The 26,658-nt window shown below is 34.4% G+C and overlaps 1 protein-coding gene across 6 annotated transcripts in view; it reads right to left on the reverse strand.

The window, feature by feature from the left end:
• Positions 1-26,658, reverse strand: part of Vrk2 (VRK serine/threonine kinase 2) — a 195,560-nt gene that overhangs the window by 137,740 nt on the left and 31,162 nt on the right. For all 6 annotated transcript variants that reach the window (XM_078029150.1, XM_013357222.4, XM_078029149.1 and 3 more), the window contains exons 3-7: positions 26,468-26,517; positions 25,694-25,763; positions 24,270-24,357; positions 20,953-21,058; positions 19,380-19,472 (exon numbers count right to left, since the gene is read on the reverse strand). In XM_078029150.1, coding sequence (XP_077885276.1) covers positions 19,380-19,472; positions 20,953-21,058; positions 24,270-24,357; positions 25,694-25,763; positions 26,468-26,517 — 407 coding nt within the window. The remainder of the gene's footprint in view (positions 1-19,379; positions 19,473-20,952; positions 21,059-24,269; positions 24,358-25,693; positions 25,764-26,467; positions 26,518-26,658) is intronic.

Genomic DNA, 26,658 nt, shown 5'->3' on the forward strand with positions numbered 1-26,658 from the left:
TTTACAAAGAGCCTTGGAAATGATGCTAAGAAGCTGGAACACAATTTTTGTAAGTAAATTCATGTAACTGAAAGGCTTTGCAAGAAAAAATATCAGCATTGGCAGCAGAATGGAGTGTCAAATTAGGGGACTATGACAGTAGTTCAGGCAAGAGGAGCCTGGACTAGTGGTACTGCTGAAGGGAGACAAAAAGGGCCACAAATTATAGGATGGGTTTTTGAGGTGGGGACTGTAAAGAGAGAGTGACTGGATAGGGAAATGAGAATTCAATGAACAGAGAAAAAAGGGATCAGAGGAGGAAAAGATGTTTTTAAAAGAAAATGATAATTTTTGTACTAAAAGCAAACTGGCCAGTTGGAGATGAAACAGTCTAGTCCAACTAGCTTCTGTTTCTGTCAGCTTATGTCGGAACTGAGTGACACAGTAGCAGCTGATGGAAAAGAGTATAAAGGATCTCTTTCTCATCAAGGTTTGATCCTCCTGCTCCTGGAGAATCAGTATTCCCCATTAATGAGCAGCTAGACTGGCTCAAATGGAAATATAACTTTCAATTGGGAAGATTCAGTGAAGGATAGTCAAGAATAGGAGCTCTGGAATCAGATTCCCTGGGTGTAAGTCTTGGCTCTACCTCTGATTCCTGTTGTATTCCTAGCCAGGTTACTTTACTTCTTTGTACTTCTGTTTCATCATCTAAGAAATAACCTACCCCTCTCAAGAGGTATTGAAAGGACCAAATGATTTAAACCTATCAAAGTCTTAGACTAGTATCCAGAACATAGCAAAAGCCAGAAAATAACAGCTAACCAGACTATAAATCATGTTTCATAAAACTAAAGAATTCTTGTGGGGCGAAATTAAAAAAAAATGGGTTCTTATCAGCATGACAACCAATAAAAGATGGTATTTTCTAGTAATTGTATTGGAGGGCTGTGAGGGATAATCTGGTCCCTATTTCTCTCCTGTTAGAGTCTATAAACAAGTCTGGTTGGCACCTGGCATTTTGCCAGAGGGCGTGGTTAATGTTAAGGTCTGTAAACAAGTCTGGATGGTGCCTGGTATTTTGCCAGGGGGAGTGCTTTGTGAGGTGGCGCCAGCGAGCCATTAAGTGTGGAGATTTCTTATTGGTTGACTGCTGTATCTATTTTATGTTAATTAAGATAAGCTGTGTGGAATGTATATATACCCCTCCTGCCCTACAATACACGGCTTCCACTCCTGCTGTATCAAGGTACACAAGTTGTTCGTCGTCCCCCACAGAAAGTTAAATGAAAATAAAATTTAGGATTGACTACTTTCATTTGACAAATCATACTGAAAGAATTCTAAAATAGCTCACAGAAGTGATTATAAAATATTCAATTTCTAGACAAAGAAACATTTGGTGATAGGATTATTTTGAAATATGCATTGTTAATATAAAATTCATAAAATTTTAAAAGTTCATATAACTAAAGTCATAGAAACAATTTCAAGTTTCCTTTTTTAACTAAAAATATACAGTAGGATTTCATTAGGAAAAAATAATATGCATGTCACTATATGCTACAAGTGGCCAACATCACCATGTTATATTTAATCTATGACACAACCCTATCCACGTGATAGCAAACCACTTTAAAACAGCCTCACCAGCCGTAACAGACAGTTAATGTTATGGCATTATCAAGCTAAGATATACAACACTACTTAAGGTATTATAAGAACTAAATTTTATATATGTTCAACAAAGAAAATGCCACTCCCAAAATTGTAACCATATTATGTACACATACCATGTAAAATTCTTAGAACACTTCAAACTCCATCTTACAAGCAACCATGATTGATAAATAGATTGTGTTAGAATTCCCTCTAGCCAAAAGTGAACAAGCAACTCTAATGAGGCTTATGACCCTAAACTATGGATATCTGAGAGACTCTGAAAGTAGTTTGTCACCAGATATATAGGTCAGATGCTACAATTCCTTCTCCAAAATCTATAAATTTTTTTCTAAATTTAAACTTTTTAATTTCCTTAATTTTGCAACAATAGGCTGTGGAAACTTTATAAGAAACATTTCCTTCTGGAATGAGCATTCAGTACTTGGAGAATAAATTTTTAGAGAATCACAGAATTTTAGAGCTAGAAGGAGTCTCTGAGATCACTTAGCTGAAGTCTCTTATAAGTGAAAGTTAAAGGCTGCAGATCTGATTGATGGCAGATCTGGGACTGGAACCTGGTCCCCTGAGTTATTCCAGCATGGCTCCCAGCAGTCAGGAGGGCCATCACAGGTCCTAAGTCATGTTTAACACTCCAGATGTTGACATGAAGAGCTCCTCTCTACCTATGAGGGTCACCCTCTTTGACTTAGTATGCAGCTTTGTAATAGAAAGATACTGAATATGACCAGGCATGCAACTTTACAATCAAGGTACTTCTGGCAACAAGTCAGATAACAGATACTATATCTAAACTGGCTTCATGTCTTAGACAGTCAATGAAGTATCACTTGAAGAGTTACATAAAAGAAATATGTACACAGGCCCCATGAATATAAAAGGAAGAAAGAGAATTGTATCTATCTATAAACCTTAAGGAGTTCATTTTTGTTCAAAATATACAATAACACAAGGCAAGTGATACCTAAGAGCTTCTAGGCTTAAAATACATATTTGGAGCTAAAGGGAATCAGAAAAGGAGATCAGTATAGACCAGAATCAAGACTTCACCCAAAAGTAGGGATGTACAGTGGCACAAGAAAAAAAAAATGTTTTTGATTAACAGGGAGTGTACCACTGGACTAAAAGGTCTAGTTTTGGCTAAACTGCATCAACCTTCTTCACTGTGACCCCTGGGAGATCCAGGGTCTTACTGAAAACCACCACTTGGCATCACTTCTGGTAATGCCTACATAAGCAACAAAAGACATTTGTTTTCTAAATACTAGATCAGTACTTATAAGCCTAATTCCCCAGTTATAAATTAGACAATAGTATATTCTAAAATCACAAAACTTTAAAACTTAGCTTAGGTTGTCCAAGAGTTTACCTTAGGTAGTCCAAGAGTTTACTATGATGTTTACTTATTTCTATAGGAAGATTCAGAAAGACATTAAAAGGACATCACACAATAAATGTTTTAAAAATTAGTTAATGCTTTTATAGTATCATTCCTTAAAAAATTAGTTAATGCTTTTATATTGTCGTTCCTTAAAGTGTTATCTCTTCTATGCTTCTTAATTTAAAGTTTTAATTTGATATTTAAACAAACCTATAAAAAGGACAAATAACATTTTATATAGTAAACAGGGTATTTATTTTGTTTAGTCTTTTGTCTAAAATAATTAATTCTTTAAAATTCTTGTTAAAATTGAGATGGCTTGAAGGATTGGAAATCCCTGACCAGGCATGGTGGTGCACGTCTGTAATCCCAGATACTTGTGACTCTGAGGCAGGAGGATAAAAAATTCAAGGCGAGCCTTAGCAACTTAGAGACTATCTCAAAATAAAAATTAAAAAAAAAAAAAACAGGAAATTTCTAGATTTGTTTTAACATGTAAATCAAGATAATACAATGGCATGTTTTCAAGAAACAAAAGAAAAAGTGAACTAAGTATTTTAAATCCATCCAAGTTTATCTTTCAAGTATCAATGCAATCTTTAAAAGTTTAAAAAAATGCAGTGCCAAGACCCATGGCACACACCTGTAGCCCCAGTGAATCAGAAGATTGCAAATTTGAGGCTGGCCTCAGCAACTTAATGTGGCCCTAGGCAACTTAACAAGACTCTGTCTCAAAATTAAAAATAAAGTAAACAAAACCAAAAGGGTTACAAATGTGGCTCAGTGGTTAAACACCCTGGGTTTGATCTACGGTAAAAACAAAACAAAACAAAACAAAAAACAACAAAGTGGACATGTACCAATGGGCACTTCTTGAACAATGTACCAGAAGATGAGCTACATGCAATCAGAAGATGACAGAGTAACTTTGGTGAGAAGACAGAAGGGTAAGTACTTAAAATATTACATCTAATAATAAAATAAAACATAGGACAAATTAAAGGAATTATAAAAATGTATTTTTTTTAAAAAAAAGTAAAATTAATACAGCTAAAACATGAGATAACAATGGTAAGACAAAGAAAAAAGTGAAATAAATTCAATGATAATGAATAAGCAGTACATGGAAGTAAATGAATACAACAGCTATAAGAAGATTTTAGAAGATAGAAAAATATACCCTGTTCATGGATAGGGAGAATTAACATCATCAAAATGGCGATATTACCAAAAGTTCTCTATAGGTTTAATGCAATGCCAATCAAAATCCCAATGGCATTGCTTGTAGAAATAGATAAAGCAATCATGAAATTCATATGGAAAAATAAAAGACCCAGAATAGCAAAAGCAATTCTAAGCAGGAAGTGTGAATCAGGCAGTACAGCAATAACAGATTTCAAACTATATTACAGAGCAATAGTAACAAAAACAGCATGGTACTGGTACCAAAACAGGCGGGTGGACCAATGGTACAGAATAGAGGATACAGAGACTAATCCACAAAGTTACAACTATCTTATATTTGATAAAGGGGCTAAAAGCATGCAATGGAGGAAGGATAGCATCTTCAACAAATGGTATTGGGAAAACTGGAAATCCATATGCAACAAAATAAAACTGAATCCCCTCCTCTCACCATGCACAAAAGTTAACTCAAAGTGGATCAAGGAGCTAGATATCAAATCAGAGACTCTGTGTCTGACAGAAGAAAAAGTTGGCTCTGATCTACATATTGTGGGGTCGGGCTCCAAATTCCTTAATAGGACACCCATAGCACAAGAGTTAATAACAAGAATCAACAAATGGGACTTACTTAAACTAAAAAGTTTTTTCACAGCAAGAGAAACAATAAGAGAGGTAAACAGGGAGCCTACATCCTGGGAACAAATTTTTACTCCTCACACTTCAGATAGAGCCCTAATATCCAGAGTATACAAAGAACTCAAAAAATTAGACAATAAGACAACAAATAACCCAATCAACAAATGGGCCAAGGACCTGAACAGACACTTCTCAGAGGAGGACATACAATCAATCAACAAGTACATGAAAAAATGATCACCATCTCTAGCAGTCAGAGAAATGCAAATCAAAACCACCCTAAGATACCATCTCACTCCAGTAAGATTGACAGCCATTATGAAGTCAAACAACAACAAGTGCTGGCGAGGATGTGGGGAAAAGGGTACTGTTGTACATTGCTGATGGGTCTGCAAACTGGTGCGGCCAATTTGGAAAGCAGTATGGAGATTCCTGGGAAAGCTGGGAATGGAACCACCATTTGACCCAGCTATTGCCCTTCTTGGACTATTCCCTGAAGACCTTAAAAGAGCATACTACAGGGATACTGCCACATCGATGTTCACAGCAGCACAATTCACAATAGCTGGACTGTGGAACCAACCCAGATGCCCTTCAATGGATGAATGGATTAAAAAAATGTGGCATCTATACACCATGGAGTATTACTCAGCAATAAAAAATGACAAAATCATGGAATTCGCAGGGAAATGGATGGCACTAGAACAGATTATGTTTAGTGAAGCTAGCCAATCCCTAAAAAACAAATACCAAATGTCTTCTTTGATATAATGAGAGCAACTAAGAACAGAGCAGGGAGGAAGAGCAGGAAGAAAAGATTAACATTAAAGAGAGACATGAGGTGGGAGGGAAAGGGAGAGAAAAGGGGAATTGCATGGAAATGGAAAGAGACCCTCATTGTTATACAAAACTACATATAAGAGGTTGTGAGGGGAACTGGAAAATAAACAAGAAGAGAAATGAATTACAGTAGATGGGATAGAAACAGAAGATGGGAGGGGGGAAGGGGGGATAGTAGAGGATAGGAAAGGTAGCAGAATACAACAGTTACTAGTATGCCATTATGTAAAAATGTGGATGTGTAACCGATGTGATTCTGCAATCTGTATTTGGGGTAAAAATGGGAGTTCATAACTCACTTGAAACTAATGTTTGAAATATGATATGTCAAGAGCTTTGTAAGGTTTTGAACAACCAATAAAAAAAATACAACAGCTATAATTATAGAAGTAAAAGACTGAATAATAAAAGGGCCTCAGAGTCTCTTTAACAGATAGAAAGGTCAAGTTAGTAACAATGAAACCACAACATTTTTAATTATCTCCTCCATCCTTCAAAAATATTTAAAGGATATAAGATCAAATTAAATATATAAAATTAAAAAGGAGATAGAGTAAATATTGTAATGACTATCACACAGCAAAGCATCTGTATTTATAGGAAGAAGCTACAGGAGAATAAAGGAGACAGAATTGCACATAAGAGATTTTTGTACCTTCTTGTATAAAATATATCACCTGGATGAAATCTAAGTAAAAGTATAGATTACAAATAGAGTCACTAAGGCAGATAAGCAATCTACCTTGCTTTGAGGTAGATTTCAACCCCACTTTTTTCCCCTTGTCCATCTTTCACAGCCTCATCTTCCCTCAGGGCCATCATTATATGACAAGGGTCTGTTGCAGGGCCCCTTAAACTTTGTTAAATGGCTGTCACAATAGGAAAAAAATGTAGTGATAAAACATAGTGTACCCCTGTCTCACTTTAGCTTGCTGCAATTTGCCATTACTTTGTCCCATATCATAGGATCAAAAACAGCAGCAGCACTTATCCATGGACTGGTATCAAACACAGCCAGAATTTCTGGGCTTCTCTCTTATACAAGGTTAAAACTCAAGTATAAGAGAGTGTGCAGCACTTGCATCTGCAAGTCTTTGGGGGAACTTGGTAGGTTCCCCATTTCCCCTTCCTCACCACTCTGTGAGGGGCCACACCTTGTCTTAATAGGCTTACCGCAGGTCCCTGCTTGGGCACCAGCTGCATGGGCTATCTCTCATCCAGCCAGGAGGTACACAGAACAGGGTAGAGTGTGGCTGTGGAGTTGCTATTCAAGACCTCCGGAGACCAAGTAGAAAGTAGGTCTGATTTTACTGCGCAGTTACTATGTATACATACTCAGGGAGTAGCTAAGCAGATTACAGGCAGCCACCAATGCAATTTCTGGCTAACTGTCCTTGGAGCAACCAATCAAGGAAGGGGCCATGGAGCAAGCTCAGGGACTACAACAGGAGGCCTCACACCCAGGGCTGTGCCTAAGGGGTAAGAGGTTTGCTACTCACACGCCTAGTACAGGGGAGTGGTTTGCCACTCAGACACCCTTAACGTATGCCACATATGCAGTACTCCATGCACTTGTCCCCAAACTGGCCTCTTCCCAGTTTAGCAAATCTTGAAGCACAAAGGGGCAGATGGGGTCCCTGATTCCCTCCTGAGTCCCACATCCACCAATCCCTGAATCCTGCCAAATCAAGCATCAGCCCAGCAGCCAACAGGGACATCCAGTTTACCAATCCCCCAAACCCTCCCTATTCCCCAAGCCAGCCCATCACCTGCAGCTATGTGGCCAATCTGCAGGTCTCAACACCTGGTCTTGCTCTGCCTGATACAACAGTTTTCTGAGATGGATGCAGAGTCTGATGACCAGCCCTTAGGACCCCCTGAGAGAGAAGTACATGACTGGAGGTGGGAGGAGATTGAGTCTAAAGACTAAATCAGAGACCAGAATCGTGGGGTCTGTAGGCAACATAAGGGGCTAAGATCAAGCTTCTATATCATATGAGTGGAACCCAAAAGAGATTCCTAGGGTACAGTCTTCCAATTTGAACCAGCAATTGTTACACTCTGCCTCCAGTGCTAACCGGCTACCCTAGAAACTCTCACCATTCTAAGGGTGGAGCTACCATCAAACTCCAGATAACCGCTCCTATGGGCTGAGAAGGGAAGATGCAATTGTTCAATTTTCCATCGAAATCCTTTTTCTTTTGTTCTCCCTCTCACATCTCTACCATTTTTGAAACCAAGTATTTTTTACACATCAATTTATTGGGGACTGGGATGTCTGAATAGTATATCATAGTTTTGTTGTATCTTCTTTTGTTTTTACTTTTTAAATTTTTAAAATAAAGTTTTACTTTATATATATTTTTCGTCTCACTTATCTGTTTGCCTGGATTTTCTTTCCCTCTTTTTTCCTTCTAACAGCCAACCTCTATTAATTCCTCTTTCACTATTCCTATAATAATTTTTAACTTCTATCTTCTCTCCTCCTTCTTCATAAACACCACATCCTACACCACTTCTGTTCTCTTCTTCTCCACCATTTGAAACTGTAAACCCTTTTGGCAAACCTACTGTTTATATTATAGACATAATTGAACACATCAGTTCTGTGTAATACAATAAAACTGTAGATGTAGGAGCTATTTGGCTTAAGGCTGTATATTGTTTGCACTGGGTGCTCTTAATATTGGTCTCCTCCTTAAAGGCAAGGTACTGGAAACATTAAGGGATACTATAATCGTCTACAGGGTAGAAACTGTACTGCCTCAGATACGTACTACTAGATGGAAAGACATACAAACAATATGAAAAAAAAAGGTAATTAAGCATTCCAAACAAACCAAGATGCTCCAATAATAGAATAAATTGACAACACAGTAGAAGAAATGTCAAGAGTTCAGAATGTACTTAGTTAAACTGATCTTCAATGTGAAGGAGGATGTCAGAGTAAAATCAGAGATGAATTTTAGGAGGTGAAAGATCAATAAAGCGATAGATTTTGAAAAGAAATCAAGCAGAAATCCATGAAATGAAGGAGTCATTAAACTAAACTAAAAATTCAATGGAAAGTATCACCAACATAGACCATTTGTAAGACAAAATCTCAAGCAATGAAGATAAAATATACAATCATAAAAGTGAAGTTAACCACACAGAAGACATGGTAATAAAGCATGAACAGAACTTCTAAGAATTATAACATGAAAAGACTAAATTTAAGATTTAGTGGGATAGATGAAGGCACAGAGATACAAACCAAAGAATGCACATTCTGAACAATTAAATAATATCAGAAAATTTCCCAAACCTAAAGAATGAAATGGAAAATCAAATACAAGAGGCTTAAAGTATCCAAAATGTACAAAATTACACCAGATCACAGCAAGGCACATTTTAATGAGAATAACTAACATACAAAACATGGATATAATTATAAAGACCATGAGACAAAAATGAGATTATATATGGGACAAACCAATTTGGATCTCGGCTCATTTCTCAACCCAGACCCTCAAAGCTATAAGGTCCTGCAACAATGTTTATCAGGCTCTGAAACAAAATGGATGCCAGCCAAGAATTTTATACCCAGAAAAACTAAGCTTCATATTTGAAGATGAAATAAAAACCTTCCATGAAGAACAAAAATTAAAAGAATTCACAACTAGAAAGCCTATACACTACATTCTCAACAAACTATCCCATCAGAATAAAATGAAAAAAAAAAAGTGAAAATCAGCAAAGGGGGAGGAACTACATTAAAGGAATAGTCAATTAAAGGAGCAACTAAGTAAAATTAAAAACCAAAAATAAACCAAAATGACCAGGAATACAAATCATATCTCAATAATAACCTTGAATGTTAATGGCCTAAATTTATCAACCAAAAGACACAGACTTATAGATTGGATTAAAAAACAGGACCCAACATTATGCTGTCTCCAAGAGACTCACTGCATAGAAAAAGACATCTACACACTGAAGGTGAAAGGATGGGAAAAAATGTTATCACTCATATGGATCATGTAAACAAGTAGGCGTTTCCATCCTCTTATCAGAATAAAGTGGACTTCAAGCCAAAATTACTCAAAAGGAACAAAGAAGGACACTTCATACTGCTTAAGAAAACTATACATCAACAAGACATAACAGCCATAAACATTTATGTCTCAAACCATGGAGTACATCTATGTACATCAAACAAACTCTTCTCAATTTCAAGAATCAAAGAAATCACAACACAATAAAACTAGTGACTTTAACACACCTCTCTCACCACTAGATAAATTCTACAATCAAAAACTAAATAAAGAAGCTACAGAACTAAAAAATACAATTAATAATTTAGACTGAACATATATACGTGTGTGTATAGACTATTTCATCCATCAATGACTGAATACACTGTTTCCACAGCAGCAAACAGATCCTTCTCTAAAGAAGGATCTGACCACATCTTATGCCACAAAGCAACTCTTAGCAAATACAATGCAATAGTTATGAGACCATTCATTCTATCAGATCATAATGGAATGGAATTAGAAATCAATGATAAAATTTTAAAAAATAAGCTACTATAATACCTAGAGGCTAAATAATACACAATTGAATGGCCAATGGAAAGCAGAAGAAATCAGGGATGAAATAAAGCACTTAGAAGTAAATGAGAAAATTCATACAACATATCAAAATCTCTGACACTATGAAGGTAGTGCTAAGAGGAAGTTCATTGCATTGAGCTCATTCATTACAAGAATAGAAAGTCAACAAACAAACCACTTAACATTACATTTCAAAGCCCTAGAAAAAAGAAGATCAATGCCAAAAGCAGAAGAAGACAGGAAATAATTAAAATCAGAGCTGAAATCAGTGAAATTAAAACAAAAGAAATAATAGAAAATTGATAGAACAAAAAGCTGGTTCTTTGAAAAAATAAATGAAATTGATAAACCTTTAGTCACGCTAAGAAAAAGAAAACTCAAATTACTAAAATTCATGGTGAAAAAAGGAAGTAGTATAACAAAAGACACTACTGAAATACAGAAGATAATTCAAAACTATTTTGAAACTTTATACTCCAATAAAATAGAAAATCTTGAAGACACTGACAAATTTCTAGAGACATCTGACCCACCTAACTGAATCAGGAGGAAATATACAATTTAAACAGATCAATTTCAAGCAATGAAACTGAAGATGCCATCAAAAGCTTGCCAACCAAGAAAACCCAAGGATCAGACCGATTCTCAGCCAAGTTCTACAAGACCTTCAAAGATGAATTAACATGAATACTTCTCAAATTATTCCATGAAATAGAAAAGGTAGTAACCCTTCCAAACTCATACTATGGAGCTATTATCACCCTGATACCAAAACCAGACAAAGACACATCAAGGAAACAAAACTTCGAACCAATATCCCTAAAGAACATAAAGACAAAAATTTTCAAGAAAATTCTAGCAAATTGCATATAGAAATATATTAAAAAGACAGTGCACCATGATCAAGTGAGGTTCATCCAAGGGATGCAAGGTTGGTTCAATATACGAAAACAATAAACATAATTCCTCACACTAATAGACTTAAAGAATCATATGATCATCTCAATAGATGCAGAAAAAGCACTTGACAAAATACAGCATCTCTTCATGTTCAAAATACTAGAAAAACTAGGGGTAGTGGGAACATACCTCAACACTATAAAAGCTGTCTATGCTAAGCCCAAGGCCAACATCATTTTAAATGGAGAAAAACTGAAAGCATTCCCTCTAAAAACTGGAACAAGACAAGGGTGCTCTCTTTCACCATTTCTATTCAATACTGTCCTTGAAACTCTAGCCAGAGTAATCAGACAGATGAAAGAACTTAAAGGATCCATATAGGAAAAGAAGAATTCAAACTATCCCTATCTGCTGATCATATGATTCTATCTTTAGAAGATCCAAAAATTCTACCAAAAAAATTCTAGAATAAATGAATTCAGTGAAGTAGCAGGATATAAAATCAACATCAATAAATCAAATGTGTTCCTATATATCAGTGATGAATCCCTGAAAAGAAATAAGGAAAACTACTCCACTCACAATAGCCTCCAAAAAATAAATACATGGGAATCAATCTAACATTACAGGTGAAGGACTTCTACAATGAAAACTACAGAACATTAAAGAAAGAAATTAAAGAAGACCTTAGAAGACGGAAAGATCTCCCTTGTTCTTGGATGGGCAGAATTAATATTGTCAAAATGACCACACTACCAAAGTGTTATACAGATTTAATTCAATTCCTATTAAAATCCTAATGACATTCTTCATAGAAATAGAAAAAACAAACATCAAATATATTTGGAAAATAAGAGACCCAGAATAGTCAAAGCAATCCTTAACAAGAAAAGTGAAGCAGAATGTATAACAATACCAGAACTTAAACTATACTACAAAACTATAGTAACAAAAACATCATGGTATTGGCACCAAAATAGAAACATAGACCAATGGTACTGAACAGAAGACACAGAGACAAAACAACATAAATAAAATTATTGCATACTAGACAAAGACACCAAAAATATTCATTGGAGAAAAGAGAGCCTTTTCAACAAAAGGTACTGGGAAAACTGAAAATCCACATGTAGCAAAATGAAATTAAACCCCCTATCTCTCACTCTGCATGAAATTCAATTCAAAATGAATCAAAGACACAGGCCCTAAGACAGAGACCCTGTGCCCAAAAGAAGACAAAGTAGACCCAAATCTTCACCATGTCCGCTTAGGAACTGATTTCCTCAACAAGACTTCTAAAATGCAAGAAATAAAATCAAGAATCAATAATTGGGATAGATTCAAATGAAAAAGTTTCTTCTCAAACCAGGAAACAATCAATAATGTGAAGAGAGAGCCTACAGTATGGGAGAAAATCTTTATCACTTTATCACATGGCCCTCAGGCAGAGTATTAATCTCCAGGATATACAAAGAACTCAAAAAACTTAACACCAATAAAACAAATAACCCAATCAATAAATGGAGTAAGGAAATGAACACACTTCATAGAAGAAGAAATATAATCAATCAGCAAATATGTGAGAAAACGTTCAACATCACTAGCAATTAGAGAAATGCAAATCAAAACCAAGATTTCACCTCACTTCAGTCAGAATGGCAGTTTGTTATCAAGAATACAAGGAACAATAACTGTTGACAAGGGTGTGGGGGAAAAGGTACACTCTCACATTGCTGGTGGGACTACAAATTAGTACAACAATTATGGAAAGCAGTATGGAGATTCCTCAGAAAACTTGGAATGGAACCACTATTTGACTCAGTTATCCCACTTCTTGGTTTATACCCGAAGGACTAAAAATCAGCATACTACAGTGTTGCAGCCACATCAATATTTATAGCAGCTCAACTCACAATAGCTAAACTATGGAACCAATCTAGGTATCCTTCAACAGATGAATGGATAAAGAAAATGTGGTATATATACACAATGGAACATTACTCACCTTAAGGAAAAATGAAATTATGACATTCACGGGTAAATAGATGGAACTGGAGAAAATTATGCTAACTGAAATAAGCCAATCCCCAAAATACAAGGGCAGATGCTAATTCAAAATAAGAGTGTGGGGGCTCGGGAAGAATAAGAGGTACTCTGAATTAGGCAGAGTGGAGTGAAGGGAGGTTAGAGGATAGGGGAGTAGGAAGGATAGTAGAAAGAATCTGACATTATTACCCAATGTGCATATATGATTACACAACTGCTGTGATTCTACAATATGTACAACAAGAATGAGAAATTATACTCCATATATGTATGATGTGCCAAAATGAATTCTACTGTCATGAATAACTAATTAGAACAAATTTAAAAAGGAATCTCACATACACACACACACACACAAAAAAAAAAAAAAAAAAAAGTAATTATTATGAATGTTTTAGATTCAGAGGAATTAACCTTGTCCAAAATGGTTCTTTCAATGATGAAAATGCATACTTCCATAATCAAGAAATTATTTTAAAAAATTAAAATAAAGAAAAAATAAATCAGATCCTCTTTTGAAGATGACGAAAAAGAAATAAAAGGGTAAAATTAAGAGCATATGAAAACATAATAAAGGCAAAATCAGAAATAAATGTGATAGAAAAGGAGATATATTTTGTTAATCAATCAAAATACATTTGTTGAAAATTTAACAAAATGACTATTAGCCATTTTTAAGATGACAGCAGAAAGGGATTAAAAAAAAGAAATAATCATTGAAGCAGAAGAAATTTTAGTTCTGCTGAATGCAGTGGTGCACACCTACAATCCCAGTGGTATGGGATGCTGAGGCAGGAGGATCACAAGTTCCTTGTCTCAAAATAGAAAACAAAAAGGGCTGGTGATGTGGTTCAGTGCATAAGTGCTACTGTGTTCAATCCCTGGTACCAAAAGTAAAAGAAATGTTAGTCATTAGAAACTATGCTGCACACCACCAAACAAATAAATTTGAAAAATTTAGATAAAATAGATAATTACTAAACCTACTAACTAGATAAAGAGTTTAAACAACCAATTTTCACAGGAAAAATAAAGATTCCCAAAGAACTACCTCACAGAAAAGCAACATAATCAGATGGTTTCACATTCAAAGACCAAGATGGTCCAATCTGACAAACAGTTCTAGAACATAGAAAATGAAGCAAAATCTCCAAATCTTCTTTATAAAAAAGTTCAATGTGATACAAAATCTGAAATAATAAAAAACTGAAAATTATAGTCCAATATCACTTATGAAAAGAATGTTAAACATAAAGTATTAGCAAACATACTTCAGGTGCCATATTAAGTAAATACTATGATACAACAACTTGAGATTTATTCCTATAACATGAGTTCAATATTAGAAGTGGGTTAAATGTTAATATACTACACCATATTAATATATCTGACAGGAAGAGATTGTTGTTTCTATAGATGCTACACAAGCCTTTTTAAAAACTCAATATCCATTCCATAAAACTAAACTATAATAAAGAATATAGGAAATGATGATTATATCCTTAATTTTATGAACACACAAACACATACTCTTATATAACATACTCAGATATATATTCACACACAAGTAGACAAACCTTAATCCTAAAGCCAGCATCACACTTAATAGGATAACACTCCATGCATTTGCACTAATATAAGGTAGAGACAACAAAGATCATTCACTTCACTACTATTTAGTACAGTACTATAGATTATTACATAGCAATTAGATAAGAAAAGTCAATTAGAAATATAAAAATTAGAAAGGAAAATTATCTCTATTTGCATATGATGATAGTTTCCTAACAAAACTAGTAAATAATTACTAAATTACTACTAACAAAAGAATGCAGTAAACTGACAGAATATTAAATTAATGTGCAAAAATCAAAGCTTCATATACACAAACAAAAATCAGAAAACATTACAATATAGTAAAAGCACAATGGCAATACCCACAAAAATATAATATTTAGAAATAATTGTAACAAAAATTGGGAATGCTAAAGAATTATAGACATTATATATGGGAAAATTCCAAAGCAGCATAGTCAAAACAATTTTGAAGAAAACAAAAAAATGAAGTTGGAAGATTCATACTACTTAATTTCTTTTTGGGGGGGGGTGGGTGCTGAGGATTGAACTCAGGGGCACTCAACCACTGAGCCACGTCCCCAATCCTATTTTGTATTTCATTTAGATACAGGGCCTCACTGAGTTGCTGCTTAGTGCTTCACTATTGGGGAGGCTGTCTCTGAACCATCCCCCTGCCTCAGTCTCCCAAGCCGCTGGGATTACAGGTGTGCGCCACCATGCTTGGCCCTTTCTCCTTGCATACATATGTCCAGTTGTTCCACTATCATATGTTGAAGTGAGTATCTTTTCCCCAGTGAATTGCTGTAGGATTTTGATCGAAATAACTTGACCATATACATATGGGTCTATTTCTGAATTTTCTCTGTTCCAGTGCCATATATCTGGAGTTGCACTCTCTTGATTAATGTAGCTGCATAGTCTTGAAATATATATGCAAGTAGAAAAAAGAACAAACTTTAACCCTTACTTTACACCAGATATGAAAGTTAAATTGAAATGTATCTGGAGCCTAATGCAAAAATTCTAGAAAAGTTCTTCAAGAAAATGTATGAGAAAATATTTATGATAATGGCTTAGGACATAATAAGCACAAATCACAAAAGAAATCATAAACCAGATTTCATCAAAAAAAATCTGCTTTTTGAGAGACATTGATAATGAAAAGATAGATGCATAAAATATCTGCAAAACAAATATCTGATAAACTATACAATATAAATATCTACAACTAAGAAGAGAAACCAATTTAAAATGGACGTAGTCACCAAAGAAAATATATGAATGGCAAATAAGCACATGAAATTTTCTCAGTATCATTAGTCACTAGAGATGACTGATGCAAATTTAAACTACTATATATGACTAATACTCACTATAATGGCTAAAATTTAGAAAATTAACAAAAAGAAAAAAGTGGAGCAAATGGAATTATCGCACACTGCTTGATGGGAATTATAAAATAGCACAATGGCTCCAGAAAATACTGTAGCAGTTTCTAAGTTAAACAAACATTACAGGACCCAGAAATTCCAGTTATTTACCCAAAAGAAATTTACACGCGTCTGCACAAAAACCTATACATGGATGCTGAGTGTATAGTCATTTCATCAAAAACACATCATTTCATCAAAAACACAACCCACATGTCCACAGATAAAGAAATTGTAATTTCTAATCAAATACTAGCCAGCAATTAAAAGGAATGAACTCTAAGGATAAATTTCCAAAGCATTATGTTAAGTGAAAGAAGAGAAACATAAGAGAGTATATACTTTACAATTCCATTTATGTAACCTTCCTGGAAATATAAAAATACAAGTGTAGAAATCATTGCTGGGGTGGGGCCAAGAGAAGGGGACTGACAGCAAAAGGAAATGAAAAAACTTTTGGGAATGAAAAAAAAAAATGTTCTGTTAACTTGATGGTGGTGGTGGTGGTTACATGGTATGTATGTGTTAAAACATATCAAACTGTACATTTTAAAGAGTGAATTTTACTGTTTGTAAATTATAACTCTATAAACCTAACCTTTAAAAAGTATGCTGACTTTTTAAAGGCTTCTAATATAGATTGCCAAACTGTCCTTCCATTAACTTAATTTATTCATCTATTACCATTAAATTTACATTCTCCCCTAGCATTCTACAAGTGCCTGCACCCTCCCAAGTCTCAATGTTATCAGAATATTATTATTTCAGACTTCTCCCATGTAAAACCTTTAAAAATGTTGCCTTACTGCTCAGGTCTCTTATCTTTTACTTATAGTAAAGATGACTTTTTTTCACTGTGTTCTATCTGTTCATTCCTTTTGATCATTGCTTTATGTAACTATTTGGTATCCTTCTTATTAACTTGTTTTGGGAAGGGTACTGGGGATTGAACTCTAGGACACTTGATCACTGAGCCACATCTCCAGGTCTATTCTGCATTTTATTTATAGACAGGGTCTCACTGAGTTGCTTAGTGCCTCTCTTTTGCTGAGGCTAGCTTTGAACTCTTGATCCTCCAGCCTCAGCCTCCCAAGTTGCTGGGATTACAGGCATGTGCCATTGCATCCACCTCTGAACTTTTTTAGTGTGTGCTAGATATTCTCAATATTTGTCATATGTATATTTCCAAGTTTCTTATTTACTTTTTCTCCAACATATAGACATCATCAGATTTCAAACTATCAATATCTTCTGTTGAGACCTTCTTTTTTTGCATTTTTATTTAGAAGTTTCTTTACACATGCAAAGGTCAATTAAATATGGATTTTTTCCTCTAAATTTTTACAGACATAATACTTAACTCTTTAAACCTGAGCTGATACAATGAATATTAATTAGATGTAACCATGTAAATCATTTAAAATTAAGTTAAATTCAAATTTTAGTTTAGTCAAATAGGCCACATTGTTCTTGATTCAATTTATGTAAATTTTGAGCAATTAAAGTAAAACTGAGTGGAAAGTACAGTGAGTTCCCACATACCTCTAGATTGTAGACAGAGCCTTCCCACCATCAATATCCCTCACCAGAATGGTGTGTTTGTTACAATGGATATACACACTAACATATCTTTATCACCTCAAGTCCACAGTATACACAGGTTCACTCTTGGCTTACACTCTATGGGCCTTCATAAAGAAATACTGACATGTATCTACCACTGTGGTCTACAGTAGAGTTTCACTGCGCTAAAAACTCTTCTTTTGCTTGTTTATCCTTCACTCACTACAACCACTGATCCTTTACTGTCTTCATAGTTATACCTTTTTTCAGAACATCAAATAATTTAACTATTCAGTATACAGCCATTTCAGACTTACTGTTTTTTATGTATTAATGTGCACTTAAATTTTCAAACCTTGATAGTGTCTTTTTAGCACTAAATAATGTTCCATTGTCTGGGTGTATCCAGTCCTCTGGATACTTGGATGCTTCCAAGTATCAACAAGTATGAATAAAACTATTATAAGCATCTGTGTGCGGGCTTTTTGTGTGGACAAATGTTTTCAATTCCTTTAAGTAAATATAGAGAAGCATAATTACTAGATGGCATGGTTGGAGTTTTCATTTCCTAACAAACAGTAAAAATGCAGAGGCTACACCATTTTGCATTATCATGGGAAATAATCATTGGAAATAAAAGAGAGTGTCTTTTGCTCCACACACTTGCCAGCAGATGGTATTGTACTAGCCACATTTCAAGAACTTAACAGCCACAGTTCTTAATGGTGACCATATTGGAGAAACATAGCACAGTTCCATTATAAATGAAAGCTCTAACAGAAAACCTTCTCTATTTAAAACTTTTCCTTTTTCTTTTTTGTAGGTGGGGGAGTACCAGGGATTGAACTCAGGGGCACTCAACCACCGAGCCACATCTCCAGCCCTATTTTGTATTTTATTTAGAGACAGGGTCTCACTGAGTTGCTTAGCGCCTCAACATTGCTGAGGCTGGCTTTGATCCGGTGATCCTCCTGTCTCAGCTTCTGGAATTACAGGTATGCGCCATCACACCCAGCCTCTATTTAAAACTTAACTGATTATACAATAAGAGAAGAAAACCTTTTACTGGGTAAAAGTTTCCCCAACAGTACTATGGATTGAACTCAGAGCCTTGTGCATACTACATAAGTACTCTACCATTGAGCTACATTTCCAGCCCTTTTGAAGATAGGGTCTCATTAAATTGCTAAGGTTGGCCTTGAACTTGAGATTTTCCTATTAGAGCCTCTTGAGTAGCTGGGATTACAGGTATATGCCACTGTACCCAGTTCTCACTGTAATTTGATAGTCCTTTGTTTATATTTATTTAGAAATTCAGATTTCTGCTTGGCCACTTCTTAACTATGTGCCCATTAATAAATGATTTAACCCCTCTGACTCTCAGTTTCCTTATCCTAATTACTCATTAGTTTGGTGCAAGGATTAAATTAGATAAGCAAGGTAAGATAGATTAAAACATTCATCATTTTAGGCCTTCATTTCTAAACTCTAGTGGGTTGAGTTTGTTTTTATAGTTTCAATACAGTATACTTACTAAAAGCAAAGGCTTAACACTTTATTTACCTGATGTGGATTTTTATAACCCAAAAGTAGATTGGCTGCTTTTATATCACCATGAACATATTCATTTTCATGTATATATTCCAGTACATCCAGCTGTGAAAGAAACAGATAACATAAGGTCATACAGTTATTTAGAACTCCTGATCAACCTGGACATTTTAAATACAGATTAACATTTTATATTAATGATGACAAAGTGATATACTTCAAAATTATTGGTTAATTATCCTAAAATATCATAATTTCTGATTGCTCATTCGGTAAAAAAATTCAACAACATGATCCTCAAGTAGCAAATGTTTTAACTGAACCTCTGATGAAAAAACAAAACAAAACAAAACAGAATTCAGCAATGGTTTTGCTCTAGTGAGCCCAATGGCTAAACGGCACTGCACTAATAGGAAAAACAGCATAAAATCAGAGATCTACAGTGAAATAATGATGAAGACCACTCAGTAATTTCTCAACCAAGCAGTAATTATATAAGTAAACCTTGGGGAAGTCAAAACAAAATATCATGCACATAAGTATTCATCCTCTATGTACTAATAGAAAATTTCCGAGCTTCATCTTTAAAGCCCTTTGCCCTTCCATGTTACAGAACCTAATGCTCGATAAACATTTACTGGTTTAGCAGGAAATTCGTGAGTTCTATCTGTTACATCCAATTTTGGCATGAGTAATTTCATTCTATGTAAAATGGAAAAAAAGGGTTAGTATACTGGTGCGCACCTGTAATCCCATCTATTTGGGAGGCTGAAGCAGGATGATCACAAGTTTGACACCAGTCTGGGCAACTTGGTAAAACCCTGTCTCAAAATAATACTTAAGGGCTTGGGTACAGCTCATTGGTAGAGTACTCCTGTTTAATCTTCAGTATAAACAAACAAATAAATGAATGAAAAAAACAGAATGAGACTTGAACAAGCTAAATACAAACAAGATAAAACAAATATATGGTATAAACAAGGGTATGCATGTGTGCTACAAAGATTTCATTGCTTCTTATTTAGCAAAAAAAAAAAAATATATATATATATAAGTGTGTGTGTGTGTGTGTGTATGTATGTGTGTGTGTGTGTGTGTGTATATATATATATATATATATATATACATATATATATAAAATCCATCACCACAACTTATTATTGCCACCATCCCCAACTCATACTAAAAACTTTAATAACTTTAATGCACCCTCCCATATCATCATATTTAGGATGCAAAATAATATATTTGGCCATAGTTTGCATTGTTATAAATACAACTGACAAATGAGAGGTTATTCTTAAAGTAATGTAAACTTGTACTGATATGTAAAACAAAACTACAAGGAGAAAAACACTATAGCACCAACACCTAATTGTGTTTGCAGGACCAAACAGCACACATTCTGTCATTTACAGAGCCCATTGTTATCAATTTCACCAAAATAGCCTCTACTCTCAATAATTGACATTTCTAGGGCAATAATCCTTCATTTTCTGATAATTCCACAAAGGGCAAAGATTTGTATTTGTAACAAGTAAATAATACAAAAATGGAACATGTGAAATAAGTCATTCTTTCTTACCATTCTGATACCCAGGTGCAGGACAGTTGACTTTTTAAAAGTACCCTTCTGGTCTGAGATCTTCTGTAAATCTATTCCTAGTCTTTCCATTACCATAAATCTGTAACTATAAGAAAGAGACATCAGAAAGAGATCTCCACGAGATTATAATGCTTGAAGCTGTCTATTAATAAATGTGAAACAAGGAAAAATGCCTCCAACCTAAGAACCAAAAATGATGCAATCTGCACCTTAGAGAATAAATGCACATTAACAATCCTGTTGGTCTTTTGCAAAAAGATACTTCTCAGTACTTTCTTTGCTGTTAGTTTTGTAGTCAAAGAGAATGCTGTACTGAATCATTCATATTCCTTTAGATAATGAAAAGGGAATGGTCTTTTTAAATTAGATAGTCCTAAGTTTAATTCATTTTAATTCCATCAACTTCTTGCCATATAGCCCTGAACAAATTATGGGTGCATACATAAAATGTTATCTATATTTGTTTGCTGACCTTATAAAAATCATATTTGCTTCCCCATACATTCATAAACATGTCTTTTTTTAAAGTGCAGTTGTATGAGTTCTTTTTTGTTCAGCACATTCCACCCCTTATCTTCCTTTTGCGTACATACCCACATTAGCCCCATTCTGCACCTATCTATGCATACACACACATACACGAAGAACATTTGAATTTGTGTTTTATAAAAATGTGATCTTATCACATGAACTTTCTCTACACTAATTATTTAAATAGTATCTCATATACATACTTCCAAGTCAACTGGTATAGCTCTGACATCTTTAATAGGATGCATATTGCACAATATGAATGTATCATGCTTCACTAAGCCATTCAGTCCCCTATTGGCAGTCTTTCACTTAGTTTCATGATCATTTGTTTCTCATATTTTAAAAAATATTTTTAGTTGTTGATGGACCTTATTTACTTATTAATTTATATGTGGTGCTGAGAATTGAACCCAGTGCCTCACACATGATAGGCAGCTCTCTACCACTGAGCCACAACCTCAATCCCTCATTTTGTTTTTATTTATAGTGTTTAAAGATAATCTGAACAAAGTGCTGACATCTGTTCCTATTTTCTCATCTGTGAAATAAAAATAATATCACCTATTTAAAAAGGCTATTCAAAGGACAAAATGAGATATATGAAATTCTGGGCATGAAATGAATATATAACAAATGACATTGCTTTACTTTTTTTCTATTAATGAATTATTTATATATGATGACTTTCATATTGGGTGTCTTTAAAGATTTTTCTAGAAATTCTTTGTTATACTCTCTTAAAGAGATGGAGACTGAATCTCCTCTCATATCATTTGAACCTAGGTGACTTGTTTTAAGCAAAGGCAATACAGCTGCTGTAACAGGCTATCATTTCTAGGGTTAGATTCTAGAAAGACCATAATTTCTGTGTAGATGCACTCTCTTGCATATGGTCTCTTTCCCTTTTAATCACTTGCTCTAGGGGAAACCAACTGCCATTTCTTTTTAACACCCACATAGCTTATGCAGAAATCTACAAGGTCAGGAAGCAAGGCCTGCAAACCATCACACGACTAAAGTTAAGAGCAGGTCTTCTTGGATCTGCCAAAGGCATTTGAGTGACCTTGGAAGCAGACACTTCCTCAATCCATGCTTGATATAACTGAAGCCTGGCGGAGAGCTGACCATATTATATTCTCAAGCGAGTCCCTGAGAGTTCCTTCAGATAAGTCACTTGCAGATTCCTGACCCACAGAAACAAATATATTATAAGTTTATTACTATAAGAAACTATGTTTTGCTACACAGCAACAGATAACTAGTAAATACCACAAAGAATAGTTATTTAATAACCCAATTAATAAATGGACAAAAGAACTGAATAGGCACTTCACAGAAGAAACAAACTGATCAACAAATATATGAAAAAATATTCCACATCTCTAGCAATTAGAGAAATGCAAATTAAAACCACACTGAGATTTCATCTCACTCCAATCAGAATGGCAATTGTCAAGAATACAAGTAACAATAAAGATTGGTGAGGATGTGGGGGGAAAAGGTATATTCACACATTGCTGGTGGGACTGTGAATTCTTACAACCACTGTGGAAAGCAGTAGGGAGATTCCTCTGAAAACCTGGAATGGAACCAACATTTGATCCAGTTATCCCACTCCTCAGTTTGTACCTGAAGAACTTAAAAATCAACATACTACAGTGACCCAGCCACATAAATGTTTATAGCAGCTCAATTCACAATAGCTTAAACTATGGAACCAACCTAGGTGCCCTTCAACAGATGAATGGATAAATAAAGTGTGGTTTTATTTTTTTTTTATTGATTGTTCAAAACATTACAGAGCTCATGATATATCATCTTTCATACATTTGACTCAATTGGGTTTTGAACTCCCATTTTTACCCCAAATACAGATTGCAGAATCACATCTGTTACATACTCACATTTTTACATAATGGCATATTAGTGACTGTTGTATTCTGCTACCTTTCCTATCCCCTACTATCCCCCCTCCCCTCCCCTCCCCTCCCATCTTCCCTCTCTACCTCCTCTGCTCTTGTTCAATTCTCTCCCTTTTTATTCCCTCCCCCTTGCCCCTCATAACCTCTTATAATTTTGTGTATCACTGAAGGTCTCCTACCATTTCCATATGCTTTCCCTTCTCTCTCCCCCCATTCGTCTTTGTTTACTGTTAGTCTTTTCCTCATGCTCTTCCTTCCTGTTCTGTTCTTAGTTGCTCTCTTTATATCAAAGAAGACATTTGGCATTTGTTTTTTAGGGCTTGGCTAGCTTCACTTAGCATAATCTGCTCTAATGCCATCCATTTCCCTGCAAATAAAGTGTGGTATATATATATATATATATGTATATATATATATATATATATATACATATATACATATACACACACACACACAAATGGAATATTACTCAGTCATAAAAAAGAATGACGTTATGACTTTTACTAGTAAATAGATGGATCTAGAGACAAGTGAAATAAGCCAATCCCCCAAATCCAAAGGTCAAATGTTCTCTTTGATATGTGGATGCTAACACACAACAAGGTAGGGAGGAGAAGAAGAACAGTAGTACATTAGACAAAGGGAATGAAGGGAAGGGAGGAGTGACAGAAATAGGAAAGACAGTAGAATCAATCTGACTTAACTTTCCTATATACGTATATAAATGTACAACAGTGAATCTCCATATCATATACAATCACAAGACTAGGATCCTAATTAGAATAAGTAGTACTCTGGACTTGTATAAAGGATTATAATAATATTTTAACTTCCTTTTACCTTCTCCCCTGGAATTCAGTCAGACCAGTTCCATAAAACAAAGGAATTCCTAAATAATCAAGCTGTTTGAGTTCTATCCACTTTTTGACTGCAAAGACAAATTAAACAAGAAAAATTATTCACATTATATTTTCAACCTTTGTGTACATGCTAAGACTCACAGAGCTAACAAAAATAATATTTTTATTTTAAAATAAAAATTTTAAAATAAATATACCTGTCTAATGAGTTCAAAATGTTATCAGTGTAATACAAAAAAATGTAGACATGAAATCAATAGTAAGAAGTTAGAGTCTTCAAAATACATTGGTATTATATTCACAAACATTTCTATTTATGAAAAAATCATTTTCTTATGTACTAAATTTCTAAACATTACACCTGTTAACTTCCAAAGGCTCAGTACTGACATGGCTTTTTTTTTTCCTCCTTATTGCTTGTACTTTAAAATCTAAAACCATGATATTGCAAGCAATAAGAATTGGACAGAAAAATCATCTTATTCTGAAACTATAATATAGAAAATTTTCTATTAAACTTAGTTTACAAAACAAATCAAATTGATTTAAAGAATCAGGTGGCTTAATCATGTTTTCACTTTTCTACCATATGTGTTTCATGTTTAAGACAGCTCTACCGATAAACAATCAAGTTTAATGGATTCTATTTGTCACTCTGACAGAGTTTAAGCAGTTAGTAAGGACTACAATCTTAATGTTTAACAGGCTTTTTAAGGAAAACAAAGTTAATTATTTAGGCCAGACCTATCATTCCTTTACTTAAGCATAAGGTAAAGAACTTTAGCCATACAAGTGATTATCCCTATCAAATTCCTTAATGTTTTACTTAGCCTAACTATGATATATATTGTTTTAAAAATGCTTTATCCTTCTTCTCTGCTCATTCTCATTTTATATTGAAATTCTTTAACTGGCATATGATATACAACTCCAATTAATTTCCCAACATTGAAGTTTCAAATATTTTCTTAACATTTAATCATTTCTAGACACCTATTCTAATCCATTTTACAACCAATCCTTTTGTATATATGTCTACTGCCTATTTTAATGTCTTTTTCTATATATCCTTCCTATCCAAATTGTTCTTCATAAAAAAATAATTTCATTTTACTATCTTTTATACTTAGAGAACTCTTGGTAGCTTTGATCAACAACTCAACATTTTATGTTAAGTAGTAGAAACAATTTAGACTTAAAATATATAACCCATTATGTATGCCATATCAAGATTTGTATACCATCTGTCTTGCTTTTATATGTTTTAACAGTTAACTGTATCACTTTACAATAAAATTTCTTACAGAAAAGAATTTTCCAGAAGGCCAGAAAAAGACCAAAATATTAACACTCACTTTAGCAAGTACATATATGGAAGTAGCTTGCTTGGCTAATTTTACTTACTACAGTCTTTTTTTGCAGCTCTCTGATAAAATTTAAGTTCTGAAAATAACGGGCCATTTTCTTGATATTCCTATGAAAGAAAAGAAACATTAATTTTACTAGGAAAAATTTATCCTAGAGATAGAATTGATATTTCAATTGTGAAAATGTAAGTACACATATGTAATACATTATAGTACCTGAATGATTTTTTATAAAACTCAGGCACCAGATTTCCACTAAAAATCTCAGAAAACACTAAATAAACTTGAAGAATCTCATTTTTAAACAACATATTGTACTTCTATCCCAATATAGTCTTACACATGAAAGTAGCCTTATGGAAAGCACTTACTAAAAGCACTGAGAGCTGCATACATAAATATAACATACACACTGAGTAACTACACGTACATCAGTGCGGACAGCTGGAAACTACCCTGGTGGTTCACTCATACATGACACCTTTACCAAATGTCTACTGGGCTATATTCATTGTAGTAGGCATGGGGCACACATACAGAAATGAAACTTTATGCCTGCCTTTAAGGACCTTATGTCCAGAGGAGAGGAAAAAAGAGGGAGGACAGATTGCTGGAGAAGACATCAGGATGATGGATGGTATTCCATAACAATGGTTCTCCAGTAGTAGCATGTTAATAATGTGAAAATATAACATTAGGTTATTGATATGTAAATTGTAAGAAAAATTAAGATGAGAAACTTTTACAAAAATAAAGCAAAGAGGAAAAATGTCAAATATGTGTAAAACACAAATTTAAGAGCAATACTTACCACTTTTATAACATGTTTTGCATCTCTGTCTGGTTTGTTTGTGGGGAAAGCTGCAGAAAAAATAAATAAATGAATGAATGATTGTTGCTGCCAGTGACGGAATATCTAACATAGCCCATAGACTGTGCTATGGACTTACATATACTAGTTTATTGTATCCTCCCAACAACCTCCTATGGTAGTGCTAGGTA

Source organism: Ictidomys tridecemlineatus, chromosome 12, assembly GCF_052094955.1.
Source record: "Ictidomys tridecemlineatus isolate mIctTri1 chromosome 12, mIctTri1.hap1, whole genome shotgun sequence".
Taxonomy (NCBI): Eukaryota; Metazoa; Chordata; class Mammalia; order Rodentia; family Sciuridae; genus Ictidomys; species Ictidomys tridecemlineatus.